Here is a 23,440-nt window from a genome sequence, read left to right as displayed (position 1 = left end):
TGAAATGTGAGCCTTCTGGCATATAGGAAATAAAATAAAAAAAAAATGATCTGGAGCCCCCTCTATTCTATCTTTCTGTCTTCCTTTTAGCAGATGAGTAACAATCTCATCGGCTATGCTTGCATTACGCATAGAAGGTTCCATGTAATTTCCCCTGCGGGTCAATGCTTGACTAATTCAGCCCCTCTTGCGACTGAAGGGACCAACATCTATCCCTATGGTGATGGACTTTCTTCGAACGATACATAAAGATATCAATGACTGAACTAGCCTAATATGAGTGCAGTTGTATATCTATGCATACTTGTTGACATGCCGACACAATTTCCGCATTGGATGTGACGTCAGGTTACGCAGCGTCGTGTAAACAGCAGCAGCTGCGCAGCAGACGGTTACCAACCAGAAGCTATTCTAGTCAGCGGCGTTAACTTAGGAAAAAGTGAGCTGTCTTCATAGTTCTACGATTCCCGGCCGCCGCTAAGTTGACAAACTCACCGAGTGGTCCAGGCTGTTGCGGGGGATAATTTAGCCATTGGTAGAGTTAGTTTCCAATGCATATAGATACGTCGAGAGACGAAGGGCGATACGAAAGCGGAAGGTTGATATACTAGGATTGGTCCCGTTGTGGCTTTCAAGTTAGCCATGTTAGCTTGATAGCTTGTCACCGCTCCTGTCATGACTGGAGTGTTTTCGAGATATCGTTGCATAACCAGGGAGAAGCAAGGTTTCGGAGTCCCCATCGTCCCTTGCTAATGTCATAGCTTCGGAGGACACGCTGTCTTTAGATTTAGATTGGCCAGTTCGTGGGGATATCTTCATTTTGGTGACGGGACTGCTTCGGTAAGGCTGGACCCGAACCCTACTAGCCAAGTGTAGCCATAGCGAGCTGAAATGGTTATAGTGCCAAGCTGTAGTTGATGTCACATCTGTGTTGGAGGATCTACGGAGCGGTTATATCGTCATCTTGCCCAGCCCTGGTACTGTCTTCTGTTACCCCGAGATAGTCGTAGTCCGTCGAGACTCGCCTAAAATGTTGACCGAAAACAGGTAACGTAACCATGAACGCTGAGCCCTATGTTCTGCTTTTTGCTTAGTACCATCACACATTTTTCTATGTGGCCTCATCAATAGTCTATATCCATTGCTGATAAGGAGCGTGTCTGATAATTCACTGGCGGTAGCGATGTTGGTATTTTTCTCTCGGTTCATTGTCTTTGTTGTTGTTTAAAACGCACAGGAAGCGTCGCCGTGGTTCTGACAGCGAGGAGGGCCAACAGCTGAACCCCAACGCCAAGAGGTCAGGAGGGGGACATGACCTGATAGTCTCGGACCTGGGGAGAGACGTCTGGGATTCAGAGGTAAGCCGAAAAAATGGTTAAGGGCCCATCTTGGGTACATTGGATCAATGCCGTCAATTTAGTTATTTTTACTCTGTGCCTCCATTTATAGTCAGACTGTTGATCCATTCCTCCTTTTACTCTAAATGCTCAATTTATGTGGAGGTTCAGCTGCAGAAGTAGTTAAAATTGTAGTGTGGCTTGGCTGCCATTGAGGGACATGCAAATGGTTGTACCTCAACTGCCTCAACTCAGATCTCAATAAATAGAAACATGGATGAATGTCTGACATTTTTAAGCACCGTTTCGAGGTCAAATCTCGACACGCATGCTGCAGTGCCTATCTCAACTAGCAGCTAATCCGTAGTGGCTGCCCCCCTCCCGATGTCACGTGTTTCCCTTCCTCTCGGTCGTCCGCAGCAGTCTTCCAGCAGCGACAGCAGCGGTGGGGTCAGTAGTCCGGAGAGGGGTACCTTAGCCGGCACCAGTCTATGCACGCGCGGCCCGAGCTCCCTCAGCCCCCAGCCCGAGGATTCTGCCAGCGCCTCACTGCAGGGTTTCCATGGCAACGGCAGCGGCAGTAGCAGCAGCAGCAGCAGCAGCAGCAGCGGCGTTGCTGGTGTCTCCTACCACCACATCAACAGACTACTGAGGGAGGCTCACTTCAGCAGCGTGCAGATCAGAGCTCTGCCGGACTCCACGTGACGGCGGTGACGTCCCGCCCTCTCCCCACCTCACTGTTCCTGACCCGTCAGAACCTGACCTGGCTGGTCCTGCCTTGCAACCAGCACACATAGGGCAAGCAGAGAGAGTGCGTGTTTATGTGTGTGTGTGTGTGTGTGTGTTTGGATGGTGGGCCCGGGGGGGGGGGCGGGATCATATGAAATACCTGCCTTTTCCATAGCCCATCCACTGTAGTTCTGTGTGTGGTGTCAGTATGTATGTACCGTATGTATGTACTTCAGGCACTTTAGGAAGAGGGCAACATTCTCTTTTACATGCAAGTGTTGTTGTCGTGCAAACATTTCATTGGTGCTAATTGAAAAGATGACGATGAGAGGTGTGTGTGATCAAAGTGCTACACAAAGCGAAACACTTTATCCAGTCTTTCTTCTTGTTTACTCAAGACGCAAGTCGTCCACAGTGTTTTCCATGTGCAGCAAGTTTACAAGGTCCATGCATCCGACTCACCTCACACCGACTGGTAACGAAAGGCCAACTCAAAATCAGATTTTGCTATTTGTAAGGAAAACCCCCCCCCATCGAGTTCTGAACTCTTTGTGTGTGTATTTGTGTATAGATAACCAAAGTGATTAAAAGTAATATTTGAAAGGAGCGTTGACTCTTTAGCGTGTGGTTGGGTGCGACTTGAGGTTAACGGATAAGATTGGTCACCACTGAGACGCTGCTTCACATAAGACCCAGGCTATTTATAGGCTCCTTGGAGTGAATTCCTGTAGGTGAGACACTGCCAGGGAGATGCACAAGAGAACATGGTGCTCCAAAAACAACTCTTCAGTTTCATTTGTAAAGTTATGGTTTTTTTTGCTTTCTGCACATATATGTATGTACAAGGTTAAAAAAATTAAACAAAAAAGCAGTTGATTGAAAGTTTGTTTTACCTACTGCTTCATGGCCTGTGTGGTATGACCAAGACACTGTGTTCATTAAGTTAAATCAGGATTTATGTCTGTTCATTTTTATGCTTTGTTCCTTTTTCCATATTCAAATGCTCAATCAAAATGAATTCAAATTTTGAAAGTTTGACCCAATAAAAGCCAAGTGTGTGTGGGTGAGTACATAGAATCTGTTGTCTCTTATTACGGTATCGTGCATTGATATATGTTGGTATGTGTTACTTTCATACTGGAATGCATTTCATTTTTGGGCTTTTCTTTTGTACATATTGCCATGTCGCCTGTCTACGTTTCCAGTTGTAAAGATAAGATAAATATGCTAACCACGATGAGGCTGGTGTAAACTGAAGGATGTTTTATTGTCTTTTAATAGCAGTCACACTATTTGTACCATTTGTTATTTCAAGAAGAATTTGGGATGCATTCTGCAGTTCATATCCAATTAATCCAAACAGCGTCTAAATAGGCAAGGAATCCTATTTAGCTTTCCATTCTTGTCTTTGATACTCATAGCTAGTGTTATTTGATCTAAGCCGATCCGGTTCCAGATCAATATATTTTATCACACACTTATCAATTTTTTTTATCTTATATTTTTTTTCCAACTTGTTATCAAGCACCGATATGCATTATGCATTCCATTCGTGGACAGGATTCAACATGATGGTATAAATAGCATAGAAATCAAAACTCACTGACTCGTTACTCTTTCGTACCTACAAAAAACGAAACAAAATGGAAGACACTTTATACCGTAGAATTTGGGATAAAAATGAATGTTGTGTAAACATGTGAATCAAGAGTGACTGCCCTGTACTGAAGAGATCTAGCTTCCTGCAACCAACCGGAGGCCTAACCTTGGTCACCTGTAGAACTTATATAAGTTCAAACCCAAAGCGCCTTGCATTGCACGGCGCCAGAGGGTCCTCCACTCTGCGGATGTGTGGATGATGGACCTAATAGTGCATGGTCTTAAGGAGTATCTCCAACTGGACAGCATGACCTATCCAGCACACGATCATATCCGTCCAGAGCAGAGTCTGGTTCATACCTAGTAGTATGAACTAGTATATACTACTAGGAGATGCCCCCATACCAGATTTAAGTAATTATGCAGTTCCTAAGTTCTCTAGTGTTTGTAATAGCTCATAAAGAGTAGTAAATCAGATTTGTTACTTTAAATAAGCATTGTAGAGTTAGAACGTTAAGTCAAGGGGAGGTTGACCCAATTCTTATAGCTTTACTTTATGGAATATGAATTCATGAGCAGAAAATGAATATAGTTATGGCTTTTATCATCAGATACTTGCATTGGAAATGCAAAAACCTCTAGCGTAGTGTCAGACCTTTATCTGCTCATACCTGTTCATACTGAATAAGGACTTGATTGACATAACTCAACCATCCAGTCAGTGACCTTCGTTAACAGTTAAGGAAGGAAAAGGCTGATACTGTTTGGCTGCTTGGGGACGCAACGTTGCTGTTTTTACCAAAACAGGAACCTCCAGAGTTTAGTAAAGGGTGATCTGCGGTTGGGTTTCCTCCGACATGGCTGAGACTGGATGCATCCGTCGGGTCTGTTTGGGGTGAGAAGGCGGAGGCGCCGCCCCTCACCACCAGCTCCATGCCTCTGAACAGCGAGAGCCTTCCCACGCACGACGGCTCAGAATCGGATCGAGACTCCCAGCCTCCGGGACGTTGGCTGCTTTCCCCAACCGAGTTCCCCTTTGCCTCGCTAGTCCTGGCAGCCTCTGCCTGGCTGTCACCCGAGGACCGAGTCTCTCCGTGGTCGGGGACCGAGGAACCGTTCTGGTCCTCTTGTCGACCGGAAGGGGGCGGCCTGTCGGTGACGTCCATGGAGGGCTTGGTGGACATCAGCGGGGTCTCCTGGTAGCTGCGGAGGCTGGTGGAGAGACCGGCGGAGAGGCTGGATGGAAGGGGCGGAGGAGCCACTGGGTATGTCACGTTCAAGGGCTGCTCATCTGAGGCCAAGTGGTCGCTGGCTACCACTTCCGTTCTGGGGACGCGCCCGGTCCCGCCCAGCATGGCTTCGAGCTGGCGCAATATCTGACACAGAAATCACACAGAGAAGGCTTAGAACAGTCTGAAGGTGCTTTAACCGGCTTGACCTGTTTGTGTTAGCGTGTGGACACGACTCGGCTACCTTGGTGGCTTTGTTAGTCAACGGTCCCTGAGGACCCTCGCTCAGCTTGCCGAGCCTGTGGCGCGTAGCTCCAAAGATTTGCTCCAGAGAAAGGAGGTCAGAGGTGAGGAGGCAGGCCACCGCACACAGCGCCCTCTGGTGGCCAGGAGAAGCAACACAAATGTTATGGCTGTACTGCATGTCAAGGGCACAAAAATAAATCTCACACATAGAGCTTAGGTTCAGGTTACCATTTTGACAGTGTGTGAGTTTTCCTGGAGTTGCCTTGAGAGCAGCTCCACCACGACCTCACAGTTTAGTGTTGCGCACCTGCAGACAACAAAACACACAAGACGGATATAAGACAATGTACATATACAATGTTTCATGTGCAATCAATGAAAACCAGTAGAATCCCCTAAAGAGTGAGGAATATACACAAAAACAGGAGTCGGGCAGAACTAACATGGTAGAACTCAATTTTCTAATGCTCCTACTCTTTGATAAAGTACTGGCTCTCCTCTCTGGTCAGGAAGACCTTGGAGCCTTCGGTCAGCCTGCTGATCAGCGCCATCTCCTGGCCACAGTCCCCTAGCTGCATGGCCTCCACCCTGGAGGAACAAGTGTTGCTACATAAGGGAAGTGTTGCAACATAAAGGAAACCACACACCATAAAACAGCCAGGAGGAACACACAGCAGCCCACCTCTCTGAGAGGTCCCCACTGCTCTCCCTACTGCCAGCTGATTGGCTGCCGGTCCCCCCTGACTTGCTGCTCCTGCCAAACGAGGCCTGGCTATTGGCTGCGAGGCCCTGAGAGGAGTTGTGCGAGGAGCCGTTGCTGCTGTCAATTTCCTCCCAGCCACCGCCCACCTGGCCTGGGCATCTCTTGGTACCTACAAGGGTCAAAAGAAAGAGGAAGGACAGAGAATGACTTTTCACCGAATCCGTTATTGACCGGCAGTAATGGGGCACTCCCTTCCGTTCAAATGTACATTTTAAAAGAGTTTTATTTACGTTTTATGTTTATCATTCATGTTGTTATGTCATTCTTTATATAGTCACACGTTTCATCGCAGTCACATTTCGTCACAGGGAATTTAAGGGTATTTCTATACGTATCAACGTGAAGTACTTCTTGCGGTCGGAGCCATGGCCAACCTGTGTTTCCGCGTGGAGGTAGGTCGTACGCACACGCCGCCACCGCCACCTCTATGGGCGTTGGGGGCGCCGCCGCCGCGCGGTAGTGGTTGTCATGGAGACGGATGCCCTGTTGCTCGTGCGGAGGGAGGACGGCGCTCGCCACCACCTCGGCGGCGTGGTGGAGCTTATCCAGAAGGCTGCTGCTGCTGGTTGACGCTGGGGATGGGGGGGAGTTTTGTTAACGGTTACCACTCATTACAACCCGACCACCCGGACCACTCAGAGAGGAAGGAAACGAAAACTGAAGAGTCACCCAAGGGCGGGCGGGGTGAAGTGCTTCGCCCAAGGGCGTGGGTCAGGCTGAACCATGGCTAGTTCCTAGGCGTTGTGTGGCCGACCTTAAGTATTTGCAAGATTTAGCAAAGCTTAAGATCACCAAATGTGATCACTTTTGAAGAGAGACGCACCTCCTGCCCCCTGCTTCCCTGGGCTACATCCAAACCCCTGCATGGCCGTCCTGTGGGTCGCCCCAGATCCCATTCCTGAACACACACACACACACACACACACACACACACACACACACACACACAATTTGCATCTTAGGAAGTATCGGTAGGAGACGGTAAAGAGGCACTGTTTGCGGTCTCTTTCTGTTTGCTGTCTCCCATCTCAACAACAAATAACATGCATCTACATTTTAATAAATTCACAAACCATCTAGCTTCAAATTGGAATAGAAATGCAATAAAAAAAACCTCTATGAGCCAGACAGTCCCGTCCAGGTCAGACAATATCCCTCACCTGTCGTTTGAGCAGCTGTGCAGCCGCCTGGGGTCTTTTCCAAGATCGTGTCTGTGAAAAGCAATCTGCCCACTTCCTGTGAAAACACAGCATTTACTTTAGTATATATCTAACTTTACAGGTGTGTGCATGCGTGTGTATTTTATAAGAAATGTGCAACAGGAGTATTTTGTTAAGGAAAACAACCACAATATATAGCCAACCTGCGCTGTGTTCCTGACTTTCAGGAAGAGGGCAGTGCCGTGGATGGGGTCCGCCGGACCGCTGTATACTGAGGACAGAGGTAGAAGAATACTGTTAACATTCAGAAGGTAGCACCACTCTCTTCTTTCACTATCCCTCATGGCGTGGCTTTTATTTCTATAGCTTTACTAGTAAGACAATGTACAGGTAATACTACTACTTGACTGTAGATTATCTACTATCTTACTATGTGTATCACTCATATTTATTTTTTGCAATATGTTAAAGAATTTGAAATATTTGGCACCTTTATATTGACACTGAGACATAGTGGGAGTGAGTTTGTGTTCTCTCACCTGACGCCTGTTGGATGAAGGTGGAGTTTCTTCTGAGCTCGGTGAGGAAATGATGCGAGCCATGAGCACAGAGATGGACGAAGATCTTCAACACCTGACACAAACAGACGCAGAAGCGGTTAGTCTGAGCACACACCAACTCTTCACTGCTATGACGTTAAATTGTGCGTTGTACGGCATTCAAACAATCCAATATCACGTCCCGAGTAAGGCTAGGCGATAATTCAATAGCACCGTTTATATTTTTTGAATGGCTTGGTATCGTTTTGAAATAAAGATATTGACAAAGATATGGTTCCAAGTTTTATAGTCGACATTAATTACGATGAGAAGATATTCCCTTAAAATAATCGAAATATGAAGTTATAAATGAATAATTTTAATTTAAGTCTGGTACCATACTTTAAATATCCATAAACATCGAGGTTAGGACCCTCAGACTGATAATTAATGTATAGAATTTTGAATTAATAAGCATATCATGCTATTTATCAATATTGGGTAATATTCCCCATGATTTTCGTGAATGTTTCCATAACGCCCATACTATAGCCTCATGTTTATAATTGCTTTATACTCTCACAAACAGTAAGTGATTTCACCTTAATTTTGACGTGACAGGAGTCGACCCGCAGTCGGTCTAGAAGGTACTCCAACAAAAACTGACCAGATCCTGCAGACTCATGGGAAATTTCTACAGTCATTGGACTGTTAAGAACACAACGAGTGACAGAGGGCAGCAAATTAACCTCCGCTTATATTATGGGACTACTGGAAAAAGAGAGAAAACCGTTGGCCTGTTACAGTATCACAAGAATAACACCATCTAAATATTGTTTGTGGGAGATAACTCATCGTATCTAATGAAAGATTTAATTAGATAGTTTCAACTTGATCAGCTGAAACAGTCAACTGATACAGCTATGAAAAACAACATGGGACTCAAGTGTGTCAATAGAGACCAGTTCTGTGTGTTTTATACATAGACCGTGAAACATACTGTGACTTTGACCATATAAACTGGCAAAGGATACTTCCTATTTCCTGAAATAGGTAGCCTGGACAGGGGTTTTCATCATCTGCTGTGGCCTTCATCAGGGTGGGCATCTTGAAGAGGGCGACATAGGGGTACAGAGTTAGAGCTCATTTTTTTTCTAGGTTGAAAAGTGTCAACAAAGACATATCGGAAGGTAGGATTGTTACGCTGAAGCTAGCTAGAGCTAAAATACACTCGGGGACCCATTGTATGTAACACACTGTTAATAACCAAACAAGCTGTCATGCCAAAGTTGCCAACAGTGTTGTATGCTAAGCTAGCGGCTAGCTTGGTTAGCTGGACACTGGTGGCCAAAACCCAGCCAAGCAAAAGCGGTTTCTCGATTGTCGAACCATACGATTAAAGTAAAGAGACAACAGTTGAGTAACATAGCACCTACTTTGGGAACAAACGCAACGCGTTCCATAAATTTTGCCATGATGTTGCAATCTAGACAGCAGGAGGCCACTCATCTTCCACATCGCTCTGGGGTAAGGAGGCGGGCTCAAAATTGACAGCGTGCAAATCACAAGGCAGTTAAACCTTTAATGCCATTGGCTCTCGCCTTTTTGGCCATTTCGATAACCATCGAATCAACGTGAGGAGAACGGACGTTGCCCCTTGATTGAAGGAAAAAACAGGCAAATCGTATCTCTCTAGATGACACTCTGCTGACGTTCACACAGGATCAACAACATGGCGTTGCCCATGAGACATATAGGATGTTCTACTAATGGATTGAATAAGAACTGTTTTAGGACATAGAATACATTATTCCGAATCGAACATGTTTTACTGTATATTATGCTCAACTAGACGTTGTTGATCCAGTCGGTGATTGTCCACAAGTACCACTAATTGCTTCTCCCAAGAGCCAGTGAAACACTAAGATGTCTGGGACAAATGTGTGGACCCGAAGCCGTGAAAAGTTAAGACGTTTCCCCGAGATATTGGCTCAATGTCCGGGAGAGGTAAGAACCGAGGGATGTAGGACGCACACTTGCTGACCTTTGTCAAAGAGCTACATTGTCCTTAATGCATTGTATTTTGCATTTGTTTCCAAGTCATAGCTTTGTTGGTATGACTTGAAGTATGAAGTTGGCCAAAGTCCTGCAAAGAATGATCAAGGACTCACCTTCCCGTGTCTTTCAGGCATCGGCTTATGGGAAATGTGTCACAGCGACAACCATAGGTAACCAGGAGCTGCAGAAGGATCTCTGTGTGAAGGAATTTCAGGCGCTCAAGACATGCTTCCTGAACGCAGTGAGTACGATGCCAAGCCAAATACAGTTTGTAATAATGTGATATTGATCATGCCATATAAATAGACGATGTTCTTTTACAGGCCAAGAAAGCTGCGAAATAGCACGCTTTCGGGACATTTTCCACGCACTGGATCAGCTACCATATACAATGCCTGAAAGTGACTGTATAATGATTTGTAATGGATATTAAAATAAAGATGACATGTTGAGGATGGCTGTTTCCTATTATAGAGTGTATATATCAGGAAATCAAAAGTGCGATATATGTATCATCTAAACCTTTATTCTAAAACAAAACAATCATATTTGCCTTGAATTTTATTGCCAGCGAATACAAAATGTTGAAAAATAGGACTTCAGAAACATGTTCATTGAAAAAGCATTAGGGCAAAGCAGAGTTCCCTCCAGAAAAATATTAAATGTTACGTTTAACTGTATTAGCAACAGTCCTGTAAAGGCATGGAGACAGTTGCCAGTTCAGAAAATTAACTATAAGGCACTGAAGTAAACGTTTGAGAAATGTTATCGTTTGTAAACTTCAACAATTATGTTTACAAGAAAAAGTGATGCAATTGTCCGAGGCATGGTTGTTTTTGTTTATCCGCTCAAAATCCTAAATGTTAATACACTTCAACATAGACATTACCGAACACAAAGTACAGCCTGTGTAGGAATCATAAATAGATTTCCAATGAACAAATGCTCAGTTCTCCACATTTGAGAATTGCAGTATATACATTTCGAACAGGGTCATAAACACAAAAGATCTGATTTGGCAAACACAAAAGCCTTCACAAAAAGCACAAAAAATAAGTGAATCATTGGATAGTTATGCTCTTAAAAACCCTCTGAGGGATTTACTTTGCATAGATGTACAGTTTCTCCTACACAAAATGTTGACTCAAGTACAAAATAAGTTATTATATACATAAAAATAGGAATTTTACAAAGACTTTGGAACTAGGACTAGCACGATATACATTATCAAAGCAAAGAATGTGGAATATAATTTCTCTTTACAGGATATTGTATAATCTTTCTCAATTGCAAATTAATAAGCTCTTAGGCATCTTTGGTAGCCATAAAGACTGTAAATATATGACATATTGACAGCCTGTTCTGGTCTGCGTGTGTTTCATCAACATTGTACCCTGAACATGGAAGGGAATGTAGGTGCTTTTTGGCAGTCACTTTATACTTACACCCATATCTTTGTGATACACATTTATCTATTTACTTGGGAGGGTTGTCGAACGTATAGGGCAAGGGCTATGGTGCTTGGTTCCTCTCCGTCTGAGAATCGGTACAGTTCCCTGCTGGTCTATGAGTCTCTTTTATAAGGCTTGAACAACCATCTCCACAGAGACAACGCTTGGGGGTTGGGTGGGGGGGGGGGGGGGAATCAGAACCAACAAGGTAATCATCTGTTGAGTCTCTGAAGGCAGTGATGAGTCACCGAGGAATGTGTTCAGCATGTGGTTCACAACGCCGACACCGGCCCACGGCACCCTGTGCCTTTCATATTTCTTTCTCGGCCTCGGCGGCCTGTTTGATCCCCCTGCTGCGCACCAGGGCCCCGCCCAGTAACTGTCCCTCCAGGGCGGCGTGCAGGTCCGCCCCCCCTAGCTCCAGCAGAGGCTCCAGCCCGGGCACCCCCCCGGGCCCCAGGGGGTCCACATCCCGACGTCTCCTCCTCAGGTCTGTGTCTTTCTCCTGGGAGAGAGGGGCGGCGGCGGCGTCGACGGCCCGGTCTTCCCTCTCCTCCAGCCTCACCTTGAGGTCTCGCCCTCCCTTCTTGATGGGCTCGTCGATCTCGTTGTCCTCGAGCTCCTGCGCCGCCTTCGCCCGCTCCAGCTGGGCCTGCCTCGCCTGCTGCTGCTTCTGCTTCTCCTCTTCCTCTTCCAGCGCACGTGCGTTTATTTCACTGTCCATCTTCTGCAGCTCCTGCTGCAGGCTCTCCTCCTCCCTCCGCGCCTGCTCTATCTGATCCTGCTCTATCCTCATCTTCTCCCGTCTCTCCTTCTGCTCTCTCTCGGCCGTCTCTCTGGCGGCCTTCTCCTTGGCCAGCTTCTCCTTCTCCTGCTGGACCCTCTCGAACTCCTCTTTGGCCAGGCGCTCCCTCTTCTCCCTCTCCAAGCGCTCCTTCTCCACCAGTGCCTGCACCTCCTTCTCTATCCTCTCCTTCTCCACCCTCTCCACGCTGTCCTTCTCCAACTCTTTCCCAATCGGCCCCCCCTTCTTGGGCAGGGCGACCACGTCGTTCTTGGCCGCGGGCCCGGCGTCCCCTCGTCTCCTCTGTCCCAGCGGCACGCCCCTGGCGCCCAGCTCCCGCTCCTCGTGGCCGGCTGGTGCTACTGCTGCTGCTGCCGCCGCCGCCGCCGCCGCTACCCCCGGCCCCTTGGCTACGATGGCCTCCCCCCCGGCCTTGTGGACCCCAGGAACCACGGCGGCGTTAGCGGGTGGCTGGAGCTTGGCGTTCTTATCCCCAGCCTGTGCTTGGTTCTGGGGAACAAGGTGAAGCTCAGACCCTGCTGCTGCTGCTGCTGCTGCCTGTGGTGCTCCATCAGCAGCTCCAGCTCCAGTTTCCCCAGGCTGCTTGAGGTCCGCAGCCAGAGCTGAGTCCTTTGGCTTGGCTGCGGCCGCCTCCATGTCCCCTTGGGCGTTTTCCTGGACGCTTTTGTCGGCTTCTCCATCTGCTGCAACGCCTTTTACAAGAAGAAGAACGACGCTTGATATAATACAACACACGAGAGTCCCTGCACTCTTTCTCCCGGCTTTATGTATTTTATTTGACATTGTATTTGTATATGTGTGTGTATGTGTATGTGTATGTGTATGTGTGTGTGTGTGTGTGTGTATATGTGTGTGTGTGTGTATGTGTGTGTGTGCGTGTGTTCACCTGCAGGCAGAATCTGATGGATCTCCTTGTGCTGTTCCTCTATGACAGCCAGCAGCTTGGCCTGCTGGTCAAGCAGGCGTTTCTGTGTCTCCTGCTGCTCCTTGATGACCTGCAACAGCACGGCGTGGTCGTTCTGGCCCTCTGTATGGTGGACGCGGTCAGAGGGAGAGACGCATACATTAAATCAGCTCAGAAAGGACCTGACCTGGCCTGAAATGTTACATAGACGTGATAAAAGGGCTGGTGGAACCCCAGAAAGCCATTTTGATCCCATATGAAGGCAGCGAGGCCAGCTTCCAAGTTTAACTTATGAGGTTAAATTAATTGCATTGAAATGGTTAATTAACCATTAATTAAAATTAGTTTTTCATCTTTGATTCAAACCCACAAGGACACAAACCCAAATTAGAGTTATGATACATAACACCTGTCATGTCAGACCCGGACAAACGAGGCGTTTATTGACACAAACTACACCGGACTAGGTTAGCACGGATGACTAGTGGTGTGAAAGTCCACTTTCTAGATCATGTATGTGCACTTGAAGCGTATACTTGCGCAGAGAACCTAAGTGGTACATGAAAGACAGACAGACAGACAGACAGACAGACAAGGTTTAGGCAAAGCGGCAGGGAGAGGTCAAAGTTCATACCTGCGACCAGCTTTTTTATCACTGTGAGGAAGCCCAGCAGAGAGAAAGACAGAGAAAGGGAGCAATGGTGGAAGAAAAAAGATTCATAAATACAAAAAGAGGAGAGTCAAACATTTCGAAAGCATCAGTTCCTGTCCGGACAACCAGACCAATTTGTAAGTTAATTTGTGGGTCAATCACAATGGTTTATCTAAAAGGAGGCGGGACTAATACGATGACTGTATAAAGTACCACCCTATGGGGGCTCCGTTAAGGGCATTTTCATTAAACCACCAAGATGGTCGCTGCTGTGTTACACTGTTCATTGCTCGGAATGGTTGGCGTTCTATCCAATTGCGTCTGGAGGCATTTTTCGCGAAAACGTTCCTGACTTATATGGAATTGCAAATTGGTCTAGCGTGGCCAGGCTAATCTGTTCCCAATACTTATTCGTCTTTAAAAATGGAAAAGAGTTGATGGATTCAGCCAGAGCAGTAGAGAATGCAGTTTGTGATAAAACAAAAAAGGTGAGTAAAGAGCGATACAGAGATCAATCATAAAGTAATAGCATCAGGAAACCTTATTAACCCTTATAAAAAGCTGCATGAAAGGCAGTTTCAATTCAACACTGGATATGGTATTTAAGAAACTTTTACTGATAAGGTTCGGACGATGAATTAAGATCTGATGTAAAGCGTGTGCTCCATCCAAAGACTTGTACTACTTATACCGGTATGATAATACTACACTACTAAAAGTAGAACACTAGCTGGTAGAACATTTCCAGTGAGGGGGTTGATTCTAGAAATACTCAAGGAGGTTTTACATTGCTATTCTGGTCCATTGCAGCGCATCTCTAGACGCTCTGTTGCTAACCAACCCCACCCACCAACACATGTCCCTCTCTTACCCTCCATCTTGTCCTCTCCCCCGTTGCCGTCGGCAGCTGGAGGGCCGTTGACGGCGGGCGGGTGCTCCGCTCCGTCCGCGGGTGGAGCTGAAGGAACAGATGAAAACACCGGGGCGGGTCAAACCTCCAAGAGTACAAATAATACCGCTGTACATGCAATAGACCATCAGGTATGGGTCTCACTGTATTGGATCACTCCCAATATGGCATCAGTCCACTGCAGAGGGGTTACGTCCCAGATAAGAATTCAAATACATTCCCGTGCACCTGCGCGCATGCCTTGCGAAAATAGCCCCCGCTTTAAAAACGTTGCCATGACGCCAACCTGAACTTTTTTCTCGGCAAGACGTCCGCAGATTGTTTACAGATAAGTCTACCTTCGTTCAGACCCTCGGTTTGTTCCTGCCCACCTTAAAGCCGCTTGAGGGTGAGTTAGCTCCATCATTGAGTGTGCCATTCTCCTGGGCGGTTTATTCGTCCACGGCGTTTTTTAATATGGTGTCATTGTGTTCATTAGAATTGACGTTAGTGAACTCCTTGCACGTGTCTTAAGACAGGCCTGCTCATTGCATGGCGTTTTGCGATAGAGGTATTTCCACAACACAAAAATTCGATTCCAATATCGAAATCATCCCCCAAATAGCCATCTAAAAGTGAATGCGTAAAACACCTTATTTTCCATTTTCCCCAATCTGCTCAGTTAAAATTGACAGATTGGTCATCTAGGTGTGCCACATAATCAATCACCTACGGCAGCACTGAGTATTGGTAGAAACAGAAAAAGAAGTAGCATTAGTGTTTCACTCACGTTTCACAATGGCGTCGGGAGCGTTTCCCGCCTCGTCCGACACCTTCTCTGCCAGGGTGTCCTTCCCGGGAGCCGGGTCGTCTCTTTCCTTCAGCAACGGAAGCTCCGCCCCCTTCCCAGCTTCCTTCCCCGCGTCCAGCACCTCATTGGACGGGACCTCGGCCCCGCCCATGTCCTTCACCTCCTTCTTCACGACCACGACAGCGGGGTTCTGTTTCTCCTCAGTCAGCTTCTCCGCTCCCCCGCCCTGCCCCTTATTCCCCGTGTCCGCCATCACCGCAGCCTGGCCTGGCGCCCCCTCCTTCTGGGGCTCCTCCCCTCCTTCCTGTCCTCCTCCCCCTCCGTCAGCAGGAGAAGCGACCGGCAGCTTGTGGTTCTCCTCAATCTCGGCTTTGTTCTTCCTGCTGTCCACGTGCACCTCGTCGTGGGGGATGGGCGGCTCGTGGCGGTGGGCGTCGCCCTCTGGCACAGCCACACCTGAGGGGGCAGGCCAGGGCAAAAGGGGGCGGACCCACACGTTCAGAGTCTACCTGTAGGCATCCTTGGGCGAGATGCCTCAGCCTCCATACCTGCTCCAGAATTAAATCTCCATTTTACTCCAAGTTGGTTTGGATAAAAGAGCCTGCTCTCTAGTAAAGACAATAGAAATACATTCTCATAGCTGCCGCTACTATATATTTTATACATAATGGGTGCAGAGAGTGACACATACACAAACAGGAAGTGACATCACACCACTGTGAGACTGGATCCCGCAACCCTTGGCGCTTCTGAGGATTCTCGGCGGTCACCTGCGCTGAGTTGTGCCGCTGCTAATAAGGTCTTAACTTCCAATCTCATGGGTCATTTAGAGAGCCATAAAGAGCATTTAATTGAACCTAACCATGTGTGCAGAGATAGCCCACTGGGAGCCACAGAGACCGAGGACTTTAACGGCTCTGGGGGAAAATCGAGCTGAAAACGTTAATTCTATTATATTCCTTTAAAATTCAAGCCGAGGCGTCGACTGTTGTCCAAGGGCAAGGATATCGTGTACAGTTCACAGTTAACTTAGTTAGTATACAACAACTTGGGAGTTTACCAAATAAAAAGAAGTCATGAAGGGTGAAATCGTAGTGTAGGATCCATTACTTTAATCATAAACCGTGCACGCTTTGCATAAATAAAGAAAATAGAATAAAAGAAGCCATTCAAAAATAAATAAAAACAAAATCAAAGTGAACCACTTAAAAATAACCGAATAACTCTTAACAATAAAAAAGGGTCCCTTTCTGGAGGCTCGAGCACCAGGGACAGTATCATTGGCAGGGGTCCCGGGGGAGACGTACCCGCTTCGGGCCGGTCCAACTGCACCTCCTCCTCCTTCCTCTTCCTCTCGGGCAGCTCCACGGGCCCTTTGATCTGGGGCGGGTCGGCCCCCTCCCGCTGCACCCCCGCGACCACGTCCCTCACCGCGGCCTGGGACTGGGCGGGGTTCTGCACCAGGGCGCCCTCTCCTGAAAGAGAGCCCGACACCGGCGCTTATAGTCCTCTTCTGTGGTCGTTAAGGCTGCTTATCAGTCGGTGCCTTGTTCGGTCATCATTTACAAAAGGGAGGACTGTGCTACTAAGAACATCTTCGCTAATCATGTAGTGTTGAGAGAATTGGAAAGGGTGAGTTTGGTTTTCATTTTTATCTTTTAATCGCGCAACACATAATGTGCGCCTTTGGGAATTATTGGGACTCAATTTGCTGCAATGTGCCTCAAGTATTTTTAGTCTCCACCAGGGGGCAGCACACCCTTTACACTAAACGTGTGACCTAAAATAAACGGCAAATAAATGAAACGACTGCCAACAGCAGTGCTAAGGGGAAATGACCAGAGACAAAAATAGAGAGATAGATGCAGAGAGAGAGAGAGACGTAGAGAAAGGGCTGGGAAAAGGGTATGTGTGTCAGTATGGGGGAGTGTATGGTGGCTGTTGTGCCACCCCAACAACAGGATGCAGGTGTTGAGGTTTGTCATATGTCAGCCACTATGGAAAGATGGAGGGAATGGAAAGAGCAAACGGAAACAGAGGACAGAACGGAAGTAAAGAACAAGAGGTGGGGGGGGGGGGGGGGGGGGGGGTAAAGTGAAGGTAGAAAATATGTTTTAACAAGGATTTAACATTGAAAATAGAAGATTTGGTGGGGTGAATTACTGGGACACACACACACACAAACACACACACACACACACACTCCAAAACCCCAAACTCCCACAGACCCTCTGAGTCCCTTCCCGTCCGTCCTTCAGTTTGAGGAGATGGAGCTGGCATTTCATAGAGGTGGGAGGATAGAAGGAGGGGGGAGGGGCACATATGAAGGCTCAAAGTGAATGGGGATCAGGTGGAAACAATAGTGTGTGTGTTTGTGTGTATTTGTGTGTGTGCATTTGTGTGTGTGTGTGTGTGTGTGTGTGTGTGTGTGTGTGTGTGTGTGTGTGTATGTATGCTTGCCTGTGTATATGCTTGTGTCTATACATGTGCACGAGTGTATTATGTGTGTGATTGCGCGTGCGTGCGTGTGTTCGCACCAGTGCGTGCGTGTGTATGTGTTCATGTGTGTACGCATGTGTGCGTGCGTGTGCATGTGTGCCTGTGTGTTTGTACACATGCGTGTGTTCATGCGTGTACGTCTGCAGGTGTGTATGTGGTTTATTTGCGTTTGCATACGTTTGGGTATGTACCCATGTGTGCATGTATGTGTGCGTTTACTCGCATGCGCGTGCAAGCGCAGGCGTGCGCGTCCCGGCTTATGAGACGGAGGCGGAGATGAGATGAAGGCGCTGGTGTCTGAAGGGCATCACTCCCGCTCCATCACCGTCAGCCACCGGCAGCGCCGCGCGCCCAGATACCATCGAGGGGTTATCTGCCGGCGGCCCGTCTGTCTCTCCGCCTCACACGACTGCCTGTCTGGCTGTCCGTCTTTCCCCTCAATAAAATCCAGACACCCTTTGTCTGCATTTTTTCCCTTCCCTTTTGTTTTACTCTCCTTGCTCGCCCGCCCCCGGCCCCCCGGCCCACCCATGCTCCTTATCTCTGGGCCTGTTAAAGTGTAGCCGCTCCTTCCTCAGGAGATACGAGCGGCAGTAAAGACGTCCGACTCGTCGTCACGACGATGACTTTGCCGCGAAGTCGTTCTGACCGGTCGCCTTCCCGCTACCGGCGGCCGGGGCGGACACACAGCCCCTGGCTGAGGACCGCCCTCGCTGGGTGTGGACACGCAGACGCACACACACACACACACACACACACCCCCCTTTGCCCATTGGCCCCATGGTTTTGGGGTTAAATGTTTCCATGGCTCATTGGGTAAGCACTTTCGTCTTTCGTCTACGCAGCACATGACACACACACACACACACACACACAGTACCGTTGAGCTGGGGCAGGTCCGGGAGCAGCACCCTGTTCTTGTCTGCAGCCGGAGGGGGCGGGGGTTGAACCCTGGGGGTGACGCTGCTGCTGGAGATTGACAAGGTGGTGAAGGTGCTGATGATGAGGATGCCCAGACCCACCCACAACACCAGCTGTAGGGTTAGGAGAAGAGAGAGACTTTAAAACGGTATCCACGCCCTTTCTTCACTCGGTTCCACAAACGGCCCCGCTTGGAGCAGGTGTGTGTGTGTGTGTGTGTGGGGGGGGGAGGGGGGGGGGGGGGGGGCAGTGCATCACCTGAGCGATGAGGCTGTTCTTCTGGATCTTCCTGTAAATGAGGGCGGGGCAAATGAAGCAGATCATGCTGCCCATGGTGGCGCCCGTCAAGCCCAGGATGGTCTCCACTGAGAGAGAGGTCAGGACAGACAGAGAGACGGAGAGACAGAGGGAGAGGCAGGGTGAGGCACGAGACAGAAAGGGGTCAAAAGAAGGGAAGTAAAAAGGATTATTAAATGTTTGACACCACATCAAGGCTAACGTGATCCCCAGTCACTACTACTGTACCGCGTACCACACACACACACACACTTTTTTTTAATAAAAGCAACAACGTTAAACAATGACAACACCAAGCTCAGCCCTCACATGACATCCGCTGCATTGTCTGTGACTCTGTACATACGAGCCACCGGCTCAGTGCTCCTGAACCACATCCCTGATCCAGGTGCCTCTCTCACACACCCCTTTGAATCCTGTGTGTGTGTGTGTGCGCACGCGTGCGCGCGTGTCAGGCTGGGCAGAGCGCCCGGGGCCCTGCTGTACTTCATCCTGAGGGACTGAGACCATATTGTCTCCCTCAGATTTAGTGCGTGGGTTCCCGGGAGCCCCGGCGCGGCCTCTCCTCTCTCTCTATTAGTCTGATTAGACGCCCAAAGAGTGCGCGCGCCGTCAGACGCCCGGGTAACCCGCACCCTCCCGCTGTCTTGTCATCGTGCGTGTGTGTGTTTGTGTGTGCGCTGTGTTGTGAGTCTGGGCTTGTGCACAAGTGTGTTTATTCAATCAAAATGCAAACAAACAGCCTTGCTATAGAAAGAATGAATAAAACATCAGCCCTAACCTAATCTGTCATGCAGGAGACAGATAGAGAGAGAGGTAGAGTGTAAGCCACAATGAGAGAGAGAGAGCAAGAGAGGGAGGGAGGGAGAGATATGGACAGAACTGGAAGAGATAGAAGGTGAAGGAAAGAAGAATGGGGGTGAGGAGAGAAAGAGTAGAGGGGGAGAGAATAAGTGCGTAAATAGAATAGGCTGTGTGTGTGTGTGTGTGTGTGTGTGTGTGTGTGTGTGTGTGTGTGTGTGTGTGTGTGTGTGTGTGTGTGTGTGTGTGTGTGTGTGTGTGTGTGTGTGTGTGTGTGTGTGTGAATAATAGCCCTATCTTCCCGTCCGCTCGTCTAAAAGGGGATAAAAGTTGTGGGCGTGATTTAAGGACTGTGTTAGACTGTGACAGTCACTGAGTCATAAAGTCATATTCACACACCTCATAAACTCCACTGTACTGCCGACATAAAAGAACACATGCAACCCTAAGACCCTCCAGAATACACACACACAAGCGGGCACACACAGACACACACAGGATTGGGACAGAGTTTAATATCTAAATGCACACATCAAACCACTGGACATCAATAGGTACCATGACTTCATCGACACACACCTGACCTCTGTCCCCATCTTTCACACACACACACACACACACAAAGACACACACACACACACTCACCATTGGGGATGAGGATGCCCCCCATCATGGTCCCGAACACGATGGCCAGGGTGATGGCCTTGAAGCGCAGAGGAGGCATGTAGCCCCCCGAGGCGAACGTCCCGTCCTTCTGCTGAGGGTGGGAACCACGGAGAGAGAGACAGGGGGACACAGGGAGAGGGGGAGAGACATTTACTCTTCAGTCGTTGAGCCCACGCGGTCGTTTGAAGCGATTTGAGTGAGGGATCTTTCAATTGCATCGACATGTGGATTGGGGGGGGGAGTGTGTGTGTGTGTGTGTGTGTGTGTGTGTGTGTGTGTGTGTGTGTGTGTGTGTGTGTGTGTGTGTGTGTGTGTGTGTGTGTGTGTGTGTGTGTGTGTGTTTGCGCTCGGCGGACCTGCTGCTCAAACAGCATGGTGTTGATGGCCTGGCGGCAGGGCAGGATCATCATGGGGAAGCCCACCGCCACGGACATCATGAAGCCCAAGCGGATCATCCCCGTCACCGGGTTGGACGGGAAGTTCATCAGCACGTTACCCGCAATGTTCTCCGTGAAGCTCACGTAGCCGAAGAAGCCCACCTGTAGTGTGTAGTGTGTGTGTGTAATGTGTGTGTGTATAGTGTGCGTGTGCGTGTGAAGAAAGAGCAGAATATCCTATGAGCCCAGCGCTGACACTGATCGATGCTGATATCATAGTTTGAATCTCTTAGCCGCCCTCGCCACCACTGTGTTTCCCCTCCACTCACGGTGATGTAGAAGGTGGTGACCACCTTCAGGGACGACGTGAAGATGGTGCTCATGCGCGAGACCGACGGCTCGTCCAGGCTGTCATAGGTGGGCAGCACCTGCCTGAGAGGGGGGGGGAAGAGAGGCCACCCGGTGGGCTTACGGGGCACTGCATCGGCGAAGTGAGCACGCCCTCGGTGGTGAGGCGGCCACAGTGAACGCCCGTGTTGGTTTGAACAGAGGCTCGGTTTAGAGCCACACTAGTTTTGCATGTCGGGGTTATCATTTGAATGGGCCGTCGGTGCTTAATTGTTACCATGTCAACATGTCCATCTATTGCATTGTTTGAAATGTTTAAGAGCTGTAGGCAAAATGTTCTTAGGTTTGCATATGGACCGGTTAGAATGGCGAGTAGCGGTTTTGGGAGCTGCTAAGAGAAGCTGGGTGTTTCTAATGCATTGTTTCAGACGCAGAATCGCCACTTTGAAGTGACCGGCCATCGATCGGTGGTCAGGCCTAAACACGTGGGGAAACATTGGGCTTCCTCCAGCCATAAGCTGAATGAGGTCATATGTATATCTTTGACTGGCGTGATAAAATATAGCTTTGTGGTGGTTGGCAGAGGCGTGACTGTGTTATTAACACGGGCTCTATAAAGCTGAAGATAACATTTCTAGGAATTAGAATGTGTAAATAGCTTGTGAGTCATTTCTGGGAGCTAGCTGTGGTCACCTCAAATTCATAATGTGGGATTAAATTATACATTTGCAGATGTTTACCATTTGATCTTTATAATTTGATGCTGGCAGCATAAACCAAAGTGTGTGTGTGTGTGTGTGTGTGTGTGTGTGTCGAAGAGTGAGGTTTGTCCGGCGTCACGAAGGGCTATATGAAACAGACATGGCTGGCCGAGGTTGATATTGAGAGCATTGGTGGCTATATTCTGTCCCTGAGCACACAGGCTGTCTGTCCGTCTGGCGGTGTCCCTTTAAGTACAGTCTGACCGGTAGAGAAGCAGGGGGGAGGTACAGGGGGGGTACAGGACATTACACAAGGACATTTACAGACCCACTATAATACAGCGAGTGCCTGGCCGGGGTTTTAAAGCCTTATAAACTTTCCTGGCATTTCTTCTTTGTACTCCCCCCCCCCGCCCTCCATCCCTCCCCCGACTGTGTGTATGTATGTATATACACACACGTGAGAGCGAGCGAGAGCGAGAGCGAGAGAGAGAGAGACAAGGGTGTTGAAAAGAGAGAGTGAATGGGTGAGTCACATTGAGAGAGATAGTGAGCGAGCAACCATCTGTAACCCTTCCTTAATCTCTCTCTCCCTCTCTCCCCCTTTCCCTCTCCCTCTCTCCCTCTGTCACACAGGCTAGTTTTATGAGCGTGCAGAGTCCCCTGGTGCCATTCTGCAACGCTTGTTTAATCTGCGACCCAGTAAATCTCCCGGCCAAGGTTAAATAAAACGCCATATTGTAAGTGGGGAGTTAAGAGATCGAACGCGCGCTCGATAGTCCTAACTCGGGTCTTAATGCGTTTCATTCGCTTTTACACTGCCTTTTAACAAAGACTGAAAACAGGGGATGAGAACAGGGTAATATGTGTATAGAATTATACGTAGGGAGATATATGCTGGGCCAAACCTTGGCTAGCTTTTCACCGGACGCAGACAGTAGCCACTGGCGCCTCCCCCCATCACTGCTTAATAATGTGATGTCTTAACCCGAGACTAAACAAGGTCCATGACCGTTGTAAAACCCCAATATGCTGAGAGCAGTTTAATCAGCCACTGAGCAAACGGGTTGGGAGTCGCTGAGGAGCCAGCTCTCAGGCACGCGGTTTGCCTTCGGTTGGGCCTGATGCCTAGCGTAGCTCGCTATGCCTAGCCTCACCCCCGGCCTGCCAAAAATTACTCAGCGCCCCACACACACACACAGCTGTGATGCAATGTCATCATGTGGAATGATAATTACAGTACTTATATTACAATAAATTATTACAACTCTCGTTTCAACCTCGGTGCTTCAGCCCACTGTCGGCCCACCCTTGACGCCTACCTCACTCTTTTCACACCCACGCAACCAAACACAAAATCGAGCCAAACCCCCCCCCCCCCTGACACACACACACACACACACACACACACACACACACAAAGAAGAAGACCCAGAAGCCCTACAAAGTGAACCAGGCACCAGCCCAGGGCAGGCCCATTAAGGCCGCAGAGGACCGGGGACAGCAGAGTGTGCAGAGAGGACGCAGGTCATGCAGGTGGAAGCAGACAGAGAGGAGGGTGCCCGGGATTGATGGGGGGGGGAGGGGGGCAGCCCGTCACCGTGACACATCCACTAGGGCCAGTGTCCCGTTGGTGATCTTCACATCGGCAAGCGGAC

General features: G+C 48.6%; 4 protein-coding genes across 4 annotated transcripts in view; 2 read left to right on the top strand and 2 right to left on the bottom strand.

The window, feature by feature from the left end:
* Window positions 1-405: 405 nt before the first annotated feature.
* Window positions 406-3,137, top strand: LOC307089929 (uncharacterized protein). The gene is made up of 3 exons (XM_079756413.1): window positions 406-1,047; window positions 1,238-1,358; window positions 1,758-3,137. Exons 1-3 carry the CDS (start codon window positions 1,031-1,033, stop codon window positions 2,040-2,042), a joined length of 423 nt encoding a protein of 140 aa, XP_079612539.1. The 5' UTR covers window positions 406-1,030; the 3' UTR covers window positions 2,043-3,137.
* Window positions 3,138-3,355: 218 nt separating this feature from the next.
* tepsin (TEPSIN adaptor related protein complex 4 accessory protein) lies at window positions 3,356-9,125 on the bottom strand. Its single transcript, XM_079756635.1, has 13 exons — window positions 9,039-9,125; window positions 8,637-8,709; window positions 8,205-8,296; window positions 7,603-7,696; window positions 7,267-7,334; window positions 7,064-7,139; window positions 6,727-6,801; window positions 6,278-6,475; window positions 5,823-6,012; window positions 5,615-5,728; window positions 5,369-5,447; window positions 5,139-5,273; window positions 3,356-5,041 (listed from the first exon to the last, which is right to left on the bottom strand). The coding sequence occupies exons 1-13, from the start codon at window positions 9,075-9,077 to the stop codon at window positions 4,397-4,399; spliced, it is 1,878 nt and encodes a 625-aa protein (XP_079612761.1). The 5' UTR covers window positions 9,078-9,125; the 3' UTR covers window positions 3,356-4,396.
* A 343-nt stretch (window positions 9,126-9,468) lies between these two features.
* Window positions 9,469-10,114, top strand: ndufaf8 (NADH:ubiquinone oxidoreductase complex assembly factor 8). Its single transcript, XM_079756636.1, has 3 exons — window positions 9,469-9,609; window positions 9,791-9,901; window positions 9,984-10,114. The coding sequence occupies exons 1-3, from the start codon at window positions 9,529-9,531 to the stop codon at window positions 10,002-10,004; spliced, it is 213 nt and encodes a 70-aa protein (XP_079612762.1). The 5' UTR covers window positions 9,469-9,528; the 3' UTR covers window positions 10,005-10,114.
* A 48-nt stretch (window positions 10,115-10,162) lies between these two features.
* slc38a10 (solute carrier family 38 member 10) overlaps window positions 10,163-23,440 on the bottom strand; it is an 18,741-nt gene continuing 5,463 nt past the window's right edge. The window contains exons 8-17 of the mRNA XM_079757039.1: window positions 21,063-21,165; window positions 20,713-20,895; window positions 20,336-20,447; window positions 18,851-18,957; window positions 18,552-18,705; window positions 16,480-16,647; window positions 15,152-15,628; window positions 14,344-14,430; window positions 12,803-12,943; window positions 10,163-12,608 (exon numbers count right to left, since the gene is read on the bottom strand). Of these exons, the coding sequence (XP_079613165.1) occupies window positions 11,422-12,608; window positions 12,803-12,943; window positions 14,344-14,430; window positions 15,152-15,628; window positions 16,480-16,647; window positions 18,552-18,705; window positions 18,851-18,957; window positions 20,336-20,447; window positions 20,713-20,895; window positions 21,063-21,165 (2,719 nt within the window). The 3' untranslated portion in view covers window positions 10,163-11,421. The remainder of the gene's footprint in view (window positions 12,609-12,802; window positions 12,944-14,343; window positions 14,431-15,151; window positions 15,629-16,479; window positions 16,648-18,551; window positions 18,706-18,850; window positions 18,958-20,335; window positions 20,448-20,712; window positions 20,896-21,062; window positions 21,166-23,440) is intronic.

This window comes from Pollachius pollachius, assembly GCF_949987615.1.
Source record: "Pollachius pollachius genome assembly, chromosome: 19".
Lineage (NCBI taxonomy): Eukaryota > Metazoa > Chordata > Actinopteri > Gadiformes > Gadidae > Pollachius > Pollachius pollachius.
This window is presented reverse-complemented; position numbering and strand designations above follow the sequence as displayed.

Bases quoted from the DNA above. Each gene is read 5' to 3' on its own strand.
- LOC307089929 (XM_079756413.1), top strand. The intron at 1,359-1,757 runs GTAAGCCGAAAA...GGTCGTCCGCAG, and splicing joins GAGACGTCTGGGATTCAGAG to CAGTCTTCCAGCAGCGACAG.
- tepsin (XM_079756635.1), bottom strand. From the start codon at position 9,077: ATGGCAAAATTTATGGAACGCGTTGCGTTTGTTCCCAAA. The intron at 7,697-8,204 runs GTGAAATCACTT...TGTTTGTGTCAG, and splicing joins CCTGTCACGTCAAAATTAAG to GTGTTGAAGATCTTCGTCCA. The intron at 6,802-7,063 runs GTGAGGGATATT...GTGTGTGTTCAG, and splicing joins CACAGCTGCTCAAACGACAG to GAATGGGATCTGGGGCGACC.
- ndufaf8 (XM_079756636.1), top strand. From the start codon at position 9,529: ATGTCTGGGACAAATGTGTGGACCCGAAGCCGTGAAAAGTTAAGACGT. The intron at 9,610-9,790 runs GTAAGAACCGAG...CGTGTCTTTCAG, and splicing joins TGGCTCAATGTCCGGGAGAG to GCATCGGCTTATGGGAAATG. The intron at 9,902-9,983 runs GTGAGTACGATG...GTTCTTTTACAG, and splicing joins AGACATGCTTCCTGAACGCA to GCCAAGAAAGCTGCGAAATA.